General features: G+C 47.9%; 1 protein-coding gene across 2 annotated transcripts in view; it reads left to right on the plus strand.

Annotated features, from left to right (window-relative positions):
• The window catches only part of ANKRD13C (ankyrin repeat domain 13C), a 394963-nt gene that overhangs the window by 153382 nt on the left and 228079 nt on the right, over positions 1–13502 (plus strand). For both annotated transcript variants that reach the window (XM_078668732.1, XM_078668741.1), the window contains exon 8: positions 9911–10042. In XM_078668732.1, coding sequence (XP_078524858.1) covers positions 9911–10042 — 132 coding nt within the window. The remainder of the gene's footprint in view (positions 1–9910; positions 10043–13502) is intronic.

The raw sequence follows: 13502 nt of genomic DNA on the forward strand, positions 1-13502 counted from the left end.
GCACCCAGGAAAGGTTTCCCTTTATCAAAAAGGTGGATTGCCAGATGGATTTCCAGTGCAATTGTGTACTGTCATCAAGCTGCTGGAAAACCTCTAAATGCACAAGTTTGTGCTCATTCCACGAGAGCAGTGGCCACATCCAATGTATTGTTTGGAGGAGTGCCAATCCAGGATATCTGCAGGGCAGCGACCTGGGCATCTACGCACACCTTCACCAGGCCCCTCTGCTTGGAAGCAGCCGCAGAGTCGGATGCGGCGGTGGGAGAGGCGGTACTGCGAAATATCATCCAGTAACGGTGAACCTTCTTTCCATCCCTCCATCCTTTTTTCTCTTGTTTTACAAAGTCACATTTCTTGTATTTTACTATGCTTGATTTTCATGATGTATTACATGATACTGACATGTAAGAGATTAATGTGCTTTGTAATATCACTGCTCGCTATTCTGATTCAGGCATGTGAATCTATGAAAGTTCCAATACTGGAGTAAGAAAACAACTTACTTACCTGTAACTGTAGTTCTCCAGTATTGGAAGCTTTCATAGATTCACATGCACCCACCCTCCTTCCCTGTGAGGCTCACCTTGGATTTCGCACGACAAGTGTTTTATATGCACAAGTGCGCGAAAATCTGAGGGGCAAAAGGTTCTCTCAGGAGTGTTCTAGAGGGTGAGGAGCTCTGATTGGTTCAGGGAAAAGTTTGGGACTTTTTTACATAACAAAGGCTATGGGTTGCAAAAGGGAAATGGACCTAGGCCTCTTCAGTTTGCTATACTGCTAAGCATTGCTTTTTTTATATACCGGAGACTCCCGTCTCTACGACGGGGAATGATTCAGGCATGTGAATCTATGAAAGCTTCCAATACTGGAGAACTACAGTTACAGGTAAGTAACTTGTTTTCATACTTTGCATGCAGTAAGTGCTCTCACTTGCTACTAACATAACTGAAGAATTAAGAGACAATGTGAGCTGTAGCTTCTCTGCCAGACTTAAATGGCCTTTTTCTGTTAGAGTAGGGAGATGGTATAAAGAAAAGAAGGATGCAATGTAAGCTCTGTTTGGAACTAGTCTATTTGCAGAATTTAGTAAACCAGCTGATTGGAGTTTTCTTGCACACAAAATACAGACCTAATCATGAAGTAGACGAGGCAGAGTTCATAAAACTTTTCAATTGTCCATTTCTCTATTCCTTGATTTGTAGATTGTCAGTGTATTGACTTGTGAGTAACACTCTAATAAGGAGTCTGTCCCACACATCATAGAATCTACCCTTCCAACTTCTCTATCTGTTTCCACAGAAACAGTTCTGACTGGCTGCTCATCTTGGAGGATTTAGCTTACTGAAAATGTTTTTAGAGAACTTAAGAGCCCATTAGTGCCCATTAAAACACATTCACAATTTTTTGTATTCCTTGGGCTTCTGTCCGAAAGATAGAGATTGACTATTTATTGTATTGTAATTGCATCTATATAGCTCTTACTACCCCTGATGAGGCGTCAAAGTGCTTTTTCGTCGAGTTGCACGCTACTCCTGAACCCATAAAAGATTAGTGGTGAATTAGTATAGTGTATTCTCCAGTATTAGGGGTGTCTTTCCTAGATTCACATGCTTGAATATTCCCCGTCGTTGAAGTGGGAGTCCCACGGTACATAAAATAGTAGTAAAATATATATACATATAGAAAATATATAATTATACATATACATATGAAACGTAATACGTATAAAGTATAGAAATAAAGTTAAAAGTACCATAGAACTAAACAGGCCCATAGAAGCCTTAAAGGGAGAATTCACTTTAGTAACATATCAGACTCATTATAATAGTCCGCATTCCAGCCAATCAGGCAGCAGCACCCTCTAGAACCTTCTCCTCACAAGCTCAGGCCCTCCGATTTTCTACCGCACGTTGGGTGAAGGGAGTCTCCTTTCATTGCTATTTCAACTTTTAAGATGTCTTCAACTAAAAAATCTTTATTCAGGCCATGTTCCTCTTGTGGAAAGCTTAGCCTTTTTCATGAAGATCCTCACAGTAAGTGCATTTACTGTCTTTACCCGGATCATGAGGTAAAGAACTGTAAGTTCTGCAGGACTTTCTCTTCCAAGACTTTGAAAGACAGAGAGGCCCGTCTCCTTCTGTAGCTACAGAAGTTGAAGACTTCGGAAAATCCAGCTTCTGATATGGAGAGCGTGTCTTCATTCCATTCCAAGGCCTCTCTTAAACGTGGGTCAGAGACAGAGATGCCTTCTCCTTTTCTGAAGAAAAAGAGGCTCGTCGACGTCTCTGAAACTGTCTCCCCATGGGATCTGCCAGCCTCTACGCCTACGGGACCTGGTTCTCTGGCGTCGCAGTCCCAAGCTGTGCCCTCGTCCTCTAAAGCGGACGCCGGCTCGTCGACAGGCTCGTCGACTACTACGAGGTCCGTCGACGCTGTACCGACCATGACAACGACATGTTCAGTGTCAACAAAGACTACAACGACGACGTCTACTTCGTCGACGACGCTTCCATAGGTGAGACCGATCTATATTATTAAAATCTCGTCGACGACCATCAAACCTGCCTCGTCGACGGCTTTGACTAAAAAGCATTCGTCGACGAAGACTAAGTCGACGCGTCCTAAGTCGACGACGGTCTCATCTTCGTCGACGACTACATCCTCGTCGACGGTGACCAGCTCGTCGACGACTACATCCTCGTCGACGGTACCATCTACGCCGACGATACCTCCTTCGTCGAACACTGCCTTGTCGACGGCGAAACCAATGACGGCGACATCCTCTTCGTCGACGGCGCGAAAATCTACGTCGACGAAAGAGAAGAGGAAGACACTGTCACCGTCGACGGATCCAAAACGTTTGTCAGCAGTTCCCTCTTTGACAATACCATCTACTTGCTACTGCAACTACTTTTACAGTGGTAACAGCTTCAGTGGTCCAACGTCCGGTTCCTCTACACTTGAGCCCCTATTACTAGTGGTGCTAGTCTTCCGGCATAGCTATTTCAGTCTGAAGGAGAGGACCCTGATGATGGTTCCTATGTGTATGACGTTTTTCGTCTTGCGTCCAGTCCCTCTGAACTTAATAAAAAGTGCCAAGAAGATGAAGATGACGATGAGGAAGAGGGGAGTGCTCTCTTTCCCGTCCATGTCGATCAGTCTGAAGCACCTCAGGAGGAAGCAATGACGCAAATACCGTTCTCCTTGGTGTCCAACCTGCAACATATGCTGGACGATTATAATCGCAGATTCCCTCCGTCTGCGCCCAATTCACCTACTCCGCAACCTCCGGCGCCAGCTTCAGTACCTGTTGTAACGCCGAGATCACCGGTTTGCACACAACCGGATACAGATAATGATGACAATATGCATCAGGATACAGATCAAGATGACGATGATGTCCTCACGGATTAGGGTAATTATAGGGCTCAAACGGCGTCTACGCCACCGACATCGCCCTTGGCTTCCCCGCCAGTGGACATCGGAAGTTTCCACAATCTGACCATCCAATCGCGCGCCAGGAGGACATCCCGAAGATGATGAATCCCCTCCATTTTGAAGTGGCGGTTAACCAGCCAACCATTGAATTCCTTCAGATTTATCACAGGGCGACGACCGCCGTCTGTCTTCTCCACCAAGAAGACGTTGCTGAGGAAACCGTTTGGATGCCGAGTGGATCGACAAATGGCCCCCTTCTCCAGGAGATTGGCTACCTCTTCGTCGATCAACTGGGCATCGACAACAGAAAAGTAAATTGGTCTTGGATCTGCCACCTGAACGGGTTGGTCGTAAAATTCTATGTGGAACCCCTTGACTGTCTGCAAGACCCATGCGTCTGATGTCAGCCGCGTGCCATGCAGGCAGAAAAGACGCCAAACGACCCCCAATGTGAACCTGCTCCGCAGGCCTGACACTTACCGTCAGAGCGGCCACCTCGGGCACTATTCTTGTAGCCACCTCGGCCGCGGAAACGCTGCCCTCGGGTCGGGTAAAAGTTAGTGAAGTTTGCTGAGGAACTGTACTGTCCCCGTCTGGAGCCTTGTCCTCTGCCACCAGATTGCTGGCCACCGCGACCGGCCCCTTGGGAGAAACGTGTCTGGAACACCTTTTTAATGCTCGATTGGGCTTTGTCTATCGACGTAAAGGTGGCAACAAATTTGCCGAGTTCCTTCACAAAAGGCTCCCCACATAGGCCTCCTTGGGCCACGGCGCCCGCCTCCGAAGAGGCCAAATCGCCAAACTTTGGATCCAACTTTATCAGTAAGGACCGCCTGCGCTCCGTAGAGAGAGCGCAGTTGGCATTCCCCAAGAAAATTATAGCCCTCTGCGCCCAATTGGACAAGGCCTCCGGGGAAATGACTGAACCAGTGACCTTAGCCTCCTCCACCATGTCCAGGATTTTTGTCATGGGACCAATGGCGTCGAGGAGTTTGTCCTGGCATGAGCGCCAGGACCTATCTATCCCCTTCCGTGGATCCTTGACATACTTGGCCAAAAAAGTGGCCATCTTAGAGTCCAACTCTGGTGTTAGGGCTACTTTACCCTCGAGCGTTGGACGCGGATATTCCGCCCGGAGACACCCCCGCGCCTCCCTCTCCAGGGGTTTCCGGAGGCGCCCAGCCACGAACTTGGCCACCTTGTCTCCGGGTGCCCAGGCAGCGGAGCGCGGATGTATAATTTCATCCGGGTCCAGCATGCCTGACTCATCCTGAGGCAATGCGGACGAAGAACCGCCCGGACTCATACTGAGGCAATGTGGACGAAGAACCGGCCGGACGCCAAGAACGAGAAGACCCCTCCTCATCGGTGTCTGTCTGCAAACCCCCGTCATGAGACGGGGACGGAGGCGCCGTGGATATAGCCGGGTAGGGATGCTGAGGAGGGGGGCGACACGGGGGGGACGGTCTTGGCCAAAAAAGCGCTCTTCAGGCGTTCACAGGAGTCAGAGTCCACTCCGTGTGCCCCATCAGCAGCCCCTTCCGCACAAACCTTCTTATGGGGAGGGGGACCCCCTGCTGGCGCTGGTATCGGGGCAGGGGGGCCCCCGGGGAACCCTGAACTAATTTGGCGCACTCCGCAACAATGCGGTTCAAAAGTCGCTCTTCCATAGGGGCAACCACCTCCATAACACACTTGTAGATGGAGCTATCCACTGCCTCAAAGAAATCATCATCAAGAGGCAAATATTGCGTGGACTCCTCCTCTTTATACTAATCATCCTGCTCCATCCTGCCCAGGACCCTACCTGGTGACCGTATATGTCCCCAAACACCTACACCAACAACACCCTGGTGAGTGGGGTACAGGCTGCAAGCGCCTGAGAATTTGGGGCAGACCAGAGGTTGAAAAATCCGAGCGCGGACAGGCCGCCGAGCGGGTGTACACGATCTCCCCAAAGCGCGCCGGCCCTTTTAATAGACCGGGCCAGCCACCACCCAGCACGCTGTAAATGTGTGTGGCAAGGAAACAACCGCCCGTAGGCGCGCAGTGTACGAATAATTTTTACTGCCCCGCGGGCGTCACAGCACTCTCGGTGCTCAATACAGACCCCCCGGGTGGGGGGGGGGAGCATCTTCGGACGATATGACCGTCAAATGTGGTCTGAAATTGCAGCTTTGGTCACACATCTACCAGATTCCGTCCGAGCCGAGGCCCAGACAATTGTCCAAGAAGGAGAGAAGATCTCTTCCGAGATTATTGATTGTGCTGTTGACATCTCTTCAACAGGATTCAGGCAACTTCCTGGAGCTGCTGTTTTAAGACGCCAAGGCTGGCTCAAATCTACAGCTTTCCGCCCTGAAGTGCAGGCGAGAGTTCTTGACTTGCCATACGATGGTGATTCCCTTTTTGGCAAACATGTAGATGATGCCCTGGAATCCATCAAAAAAGACACGGATACTGCCCGTGCCTTAGGAACCCTACAATACAGGAAGCGGCCTTTTTGGGGAGCACGTGGCAGAGTCAACTCTTCAAATTTTCGTGGCTCCTCCCAATATCGTTCCTATGGTGAGAACCAGCAGAGGTACAACTACCAGTCTCAAAATCGGCAATCCGATTCAAGACCTTATCGGAGGAAAAACAACTACAGAGGCGGTACAGCCTCTAAAAAGCAGTGACTTTCCCAGGATACAGGGTTCTCCTACTCAGAAAATTGGAGGTCGAATCTCTCAAAAGCTCTACAATTGGTCACATATCACTTCGGATCGTTGGGTCCTAGATGTCCTCTTAAAGGGACACTTTCTCGAATTCACAAAATTTCCCCCCAGCCGCCCACCTTCTGGCCCGCCCCCAGCTCATCTGCAAGAACTGTTGGCTCAAGTCAAGATCATGATACAAAAAGGGGCTGTTGAAGTGGTTCCTCGAGATCAACAGGGCAAGGGCTTTTATTCCCGTTTCTGTTTAATCAAGAAGAAGTCGGGAGAGTGGCGCCCTATTCTGGACTTACGAGCCCTAAACAAGTTCATCAGATCACAAACATTACGAATGTTAACTTTATTGGAGATTCCTCAGTACCTCAATCCCGGGGAGTTCCTCTCCACAATCGACCTCCAAGATGCATATTTTCATGTGCCAATATTCCACAAACACAGAAAATATCTTCGCTTCACTGTCGGATCGAAGCATTTCCAGTTCAAGTTGTTGCCATTCGGTCTTTGCTCGGCACCGAGAGTTTTTACAAAGGTCATGGCTCCGGTCGCAGCTTTCCTTCGCCTGCAGGGCATTCAATTTTACCCTTATTTGGATGATTGTCTGATAAAGGCTCAGACATCAAGCTGCAAGGCAACACACTCATACTGGCCTGTCACTTTTTCACACCCTGGGCCTTTCTATCAATCAGGAAAAGTCTCATCTTCGTCCTTCTCAACAGAGAATCTTTCTAGGAGCCTTGATCGATTCTCGTCTGGCACAGGTGTTTGTCTCACAGGAGCGACAAGCTCGCATACTCAACATGGTCGCTTTCCTAAGATCAAAAAAGTCAGTTTCTGTCCGGATGTTGAAATCCTTTCTGGGCATGGCCTCCTCTTGCATCCATCTGATTCCGCACTGCAGGCTTCATATGAGGGTCATACAAGAGGAGTTGGACAAACAATGGAAACAGGTCTCGGGGTCGTTCAGCGACAAAATCTGCCTGAACCCCCGCATTCAAACAGCATTTGAATGGTGGGCTCACCTTCCAAACATCGCCGTCGGGCGACCCTTCCAGGATACGGCTCCTCCGCTTACCCTCAAAACGGATGCATCCTTGGAGGGTTGGGGGGCACACCTCGAAGGGATGTCTGTCAAGGGCAAATGGACTGCAATTCAACGCACATGGCATATAAATCGCCTAGAACTCATGGCCATCTTCCTCGCCCTCAAATCTTTCCGAAGACTGGTACAAGGCCAATCGCTGCTGGTGCAGACAGACAACACCACCAGCATGTACTATCTGAACAAACAGGGAGGAACGAGGTCTCTTCTGGTTTCCAAACAGGCACAAGAAATCTGGGAATGGACGATTCACCATCAGGTCCACCTGTAAGCAGTTCACGTGCCGTGTGTCTCCAACGCCCTTGCCTACTCTCTCAGCAGATCACTTGCAGACAATCACGAGTGGGAACTCCACCAACCAACTCTTGAATATGTCTTTCGTCCGTGGGGCCAACCACAGATGGACTTGTTCGCGACTCCGACCAACCGCAAATGCCTACGCTTTGCAAGTCGCCATCCCCACAGAGAGTCCAGCGGGAATGCGTTTTCAATCAATTGGTCGAACGAATTCGCTTACGCTTTTCCCCCGCTCCCTCTAGTTCCGCGCCTGTTGCACAGGATGAGGCTTCAACCCTGTCACATCATACTGATTGCGCCCAGATAGCCACGTCGCCCATCGTTCACGGACCTCCTCCTATTTTCCCAGTGTGATCCGATTCTTCTTCACCCTCTGCCTCACCTGCTAACCATGAACCAGGGACGGATTTGCCATCCGGATCCGGCATATCTTCAACTGCATGCTTGGAACCTGAGCACAATGAGTTCTCACGTTTGAATATTGCTCCAGAGTGCAGGGAAGTGCTGGCTCATGCACGCGCTCCTTCCACCATTGAGACATATCCACTGAAGTGGAAGCAATTTTGTGTCTGGTGTCACAAGGAAGCCCTTGATCCGATGCATGCCAAGCCAGAGCAAATCCTGCCTTTTTTCCTATCTCTAGCAAAGTCAGGACTTTCCCAATCCACTCTTAAAGTCTTTCTGGCAGTGATTTCTCGCTTTCGTCATGATGGCTCCACATCACTGTATTCCTCTCGAATCATACAACAGTTCTTCAGGGGCATCTTTCGAATGTATCTGCCCATACGTCGTCCGCCGCCTGCTTGTCGCCTGAATCTGTGTTTATCTCAGCTCTTCCTACCTCCTTTTGAGCCCATCCATTCAGCGGACTTAAAATTCCTCACGTGGAAAGTTGCTCTCCTACTCGCGCTTACATCCTCCAGGCGAGTAAGTGACATTCACGCATTCACAATTCATCCTCCATTTCTTCAATTCTCCAAGGACGCTGTTACTTTGCGTACAAATCCGAAATTTATCCCCAAGGTTCCTACGGATTTCCATCTTAATGAGCCTATCATTCTCAAGACTTTCTTCCCAAATCCTCAGTCTCCTGCTGAGCGTTCTCTACATTCTTTGGATTTTAACTGTTGCCTGAAATTCTACATTCAGCGCACCGCTCCTTTTCGAAAATCAGACCAGCTCTTCGTGGCCTATGGCAGAATGCGCAAAGGACAACCAGTCACTAAACCATCCATTACCAGATGGATTTCTTCTGCCATCAACGGGCTGGAAAGCCTCTTTCTGCTCCGGTGCGAGCACACTCAACAAGGGCTGTGGCGTCATCTACCGCCCTCTTTGCCGGAGTGCCTCTGCGCCAGATCTACAGAGCTGCAACGTGGTCGAGCAGACACACGTTTACGAGGCACTATTGTCTGGATTCAGCGGACGCTGCAGATGCTGCTGTGGGACAAGCGGTGCTACAAAATCTTTTCAACTAAGGTGAGCCTCTATTGCTTCCCGCCTCCTGTCATAAAAGGTTTTGCCATATGTCTAAATGTATGATATGTTCATATATGCATTGATTTTACTCATATGTGCATTGAATTTACTCACTTTGGTTTTCACTGCCTTTTATGACTTATGTATTAGTTTACTGCTTTCTATTCTTATTCAAGCATGTGAATCTATGAAAGACACCCCTAATACTGGAGAAGAACATTAGTTACTTACCTGTAAACTGTGGTTCTCCAGGATTGGTGTCTTTCATAGATTCACATGCGACCCACCCTTCCTCCCCTCAGAGGCGCTCTTCTCCTCATGTACTATGGCTCACTTTGGTGCTGCGAAAATCTGAGGGCCTGAGCTTCTGAGGAGAAGGTTCTAGAGGGTGCTGCTGCCTGATTGGCTGGAATGCTGACTATTATAATGACTCTGATATGTTACTAATGTGAATTCTCCCTTTAACGCTTCTATGGGCCTGTTTAGTTCTATGGTACTTTTAACTTTATTTCTATACTTTAAACGTATTAAGTTTCATATGTATATATATAATTATATATTTTCTATATGTATATATGTATATATATTTTACTACTATTTTATGTACCGTGAGACTCCCACTTCGACGACGGTGAATATTCAAGCATGTGAATCTATGAAAGACACCAATACTGGAGAACCACAGTTTACAGGTAAGTAACTAATGTTCTTATGCTTTGTTACAGCTTCCCACTAAGTGTAAAGTTTCTGTTTTCTAGGATGGCAATGAACTACTGTCTGAATTCATGCATTTTCTCTACAAAATGTAAAGTTTTAACTTGTTTTTAAAAATCTTGTAAGAAACAAATGATGAATATTTGTTTAATGTTTTTTTCATTTTTAGGAGTCGGAAATGGAAACTGAGGAAGAAGTTGACATCTTAATGAGCAGTGATATTTACTCAGCTACTTTATCCACCAAATCAATTACATTCACACGTGCCCAAACAGGGTGGCTTTTTCGAGAAGACAAAACAGTAAGTGTCTGCAAATTCTATTGCCTCTTGTTTTCCTCGACATGCCTTGCCCACTTTTGGCAACAGGACCCTGAATAAGCATCTCTTCAACTTTCATGAGATCATCTCCCTATTCATGTGTTGGCCGGGCTCTCATTCTACGTCCTATGTTTTTTCACCTGTTGGCAAGTCACAGGGAAAAGGCTTCTCTTGATGCAGCATCATGGATTAGTCAATTATGTTTTTTTAATCTTTCTCTCTGTGTTGTCAAAAAGTTCCTTTCAAGCAGTGTATACAGTAGAGCAGTTTTGTATTTGTTTCCGATCTACCCTAGGTTAACATACCTTGTTTGGGACATTTTTTCTCCAGTTAGTTCCTGTCCTTTTTTGTGTGGAATTCCCCTAACGACAGTGGTGACGAACGATTATTGATGTCAAAGACGTGTGCAGTGCCACAAGAGACCATCAGGAGACTTTGTCAATTTACTTGAAGGGGATTCAGTACTAGATCTGACTCCTCATTCAGCATTAACTTTTAATACTGATGCAGGGACCAACTTTCATGTTTAGGTGCTCTTGACAGCCTCTTGATAAGGAAAACAAAGGGCTTCCAAGACCTAATGGATTCTTTGACCTACATTGCGTCACTAGACCACAGCATAACACCATCAAAACCCCACCAACTTCACCCAGTCAAGGCAACCCTGCAGAGCACCAGGAGCATCCAAGAATGAGTTGTGGGGTTTTAAAAAAGAATCTGCACTTTAGGGGTAGCACCTTGTATTCTGGTCTGGAGTATTCTTTGTGGTGACATATTTAATTCCCACCTCTACCCAAGGAGCAGGCTTGGATTCAGAATTCAGGTGTCTGTATTCCCACCTTTAAGACACATTTGCAGGAGTTTTGCTCTCATTAAAAATTATAGACACAAACTCTTCTAAAATTTTCTTAGTTGGCCATGTGACTTGTTTAATGTGCAAAAAAGGTGGTCTGACCAGTGTTAGGGCATACATGTTTGAGATAGATAGATTACGACCTTCTAATCTGCGTCGCATCACTAAGTAGCGGCCCTCGGTCTGTCAAAGTGCCTATTGTGAGAAAGTGTCTCTATTTATACTGGACTAGAATAAAGTACAGTGTGTATAGAGTCCACCAACCCCAGAGGTATAACAGAGGTTAAAGTCAGAACTGACCTTACTCTCCAAAGTGGTAGCTTGGTCGAGCAGCAAGGCAGTGCCAGAGGACAGTGTAAAGCATTTGTTGTACACACTCAGTCAGCAACAGGTTTCACACACTCAAGGACTGAACTCAAGGCCAATTGTTTTTATATCCACAGATAAAGGTGTTTTATTTTTAGAACCAACAGTTATAAAAATATACTTTTCTTGTTATGAGTTCTCTCATGTAATTACTTTGCAAAGGAGCAATAAAGTTTGTGCACACAACTAATACAGTATTGACAGTAAGCAACACGATCCTAAAACACACTATAGCATTGAGCTCAATGGGTTTTCCACATGTAAGAACATTTGATTACGATACAGATTACTTTAGTAGTCCCAGGACTAGAGCTTAGATTCAGTCCTGGGGTCTAAGCTGAAACCAGATTAGCAAAAACGTTTTAGATACCGTAATGAATTTTCATGAATAGAAAGCTGTTTTAAAAGTTCACACTTCGAAACTTTTCAATGTAAATCAGACAATGTTATTCAATGGGAGAAAATTGAGGTTGCAGGTAAAGTACGATTCTGTTACTTTTGTAATAAAGCACTGGTCTCCTAGGGCCAAACTGGGGTCTTAATTCAAAACAGGTAGGTAATTACATTTCAGTATTTCGCGTGATTTTTAAAGAATATTTCAAGTTTTCAAAAGTAGATACTTAGAAGAAATTTCATAAAAAGCAGACAATGGGTTCCTATGGAGAAAATACAGATAACTAGTAACCCCGCTAGAGATTACTTTTGCGGTTCAGTACTGGGCTGAAAGGTACAGTACTGGCTTCTCCTCTCCTCTGATCACAGGTGAGTACTTCGGAATTCGGACTTTGGCTGATTTTATGTGAATATTTTCAGATTTCAAAACTTCACACTTCGAACATTTTCGACTCAAAATGAGTCAATGTTATCCAACGGCAGGTAAGTAAATTACCGGTTTCCCAGTGAGTACTTGGTTGGCGAAGTTAAGGTTCTGGGCATAGACTCAGGGGTCCCCCAGGGTCAGGTAAGTACAGTTAGTTCACTCCCAGCGGCACAGGGGCGGCTCGGTGCAGATGTAGGTAGGCCCAATGATATCCAATGAGGGAAGGGGGGCCTTCGGTTGGTGGCTGCTGGCTAGCAGGCCATGCGACTGTGGGAGCTGGGCTCCTGGTCACTTGCTCAGGGCAAGGGGGGGAAGTAGGATAGGACACAGGGGTCACAGCCAGCGGCACTCTGGCGGCTGGGCTCAGGGTGCTTTTGAGCTGTCGGGCGCTCAATGTTATCCAATGGGAAAGGTCGAAAAGGAACAAAGGCTGCAGGCTCGGGGACGGAGACTCTCCAGGGGCGACCAGCACATCGAGAGGTAAGTTGGGATCTTGGAGCACAGGTAGGTACCCCAAAGGGAGGCACAGGGGGCTGTAGGGCGTCGGGTGCAGGGGTGTCTTTGGGTGTCGGAAAAGATTACCCTCAGCTGGTTGCGGTTGGGGTGGCCCCTGGTTCTGAGTCTGCAGGCGTCGGCTGGTACGTCGAGCAGGGTCTTTGGGCACGGCCCAGTCGCTGGGGGGACGTCCTCGTGGACTTGGTTCGGTTGGGCCGGGCCCGGGCTCGGCGGATGCAGAGTGGGCTGGTCCGGAGCTTCCTAGTTGGCACCAGGTGGGTTGTTGCAGCAGAGCCTCTGCTAATGGGGAGACACAGTCTTCAAGAGGGTCAAGGTAGGCAGGTCCTCCGGGTGTCTCAAGGTTGCTGTCCGCAAGAGTCGCCGGGATTAAGCAGGAGCAGGTTCCAGGATCGACAGGCCAGTAGGGCTGGGGCCAAGTCAGTTGTTGTCGTCCTGTTAGCAGCTGCACGGCGGGTCTTCTTCTTATTTATCTTCTTTATTTCGTATCGGGATCTGAGGAAGGAAGGTACAGGGAGCCCCTAAATACTGAATTTAGGGGCGTTACAGGTAGGGCAAGAACAGGGACCAATGGGTCCCTGCCCTGGGGTGAGTACACCCCCTAGCCTGCTCCTCTCCTGTGGGAGGGGGGCAGGAGCCTAGCTGTGATTGGGCAGGGCTCCCCATCTTTAAGATGGCCGGAGCCCGCAGTCGTGCTTCACCTCGTCTCCCCCACCTGAGGGGTGGGGTTGGCACAGACTGGCACACCCCCCTTCCTGACGTAGTTTTACACGCCAGTCTTCCCGCCAGAGTGGGAGGCAGGACTGGTGGGGGCTGGTTGCTGGGTACAGTAAATGGTCTGGAGAAGCTCACAGAGGCGGCATGCCTTTGAAGCTTCCCCCTGCCCATCC

Source organism: Lissotriton helveticus, chromosome 1_2 (assembly GCF_964261635.1).
Source record: "Lissotriton helveticus chromosome 1_2, aLisHel1.1, whole genome shotgun sequence".
NCBI lineage: Eukaryota > Metazoa > Chordata > Amphibia > Caudata > Salamandridae > Lissotriton > Lissotriton helveticus.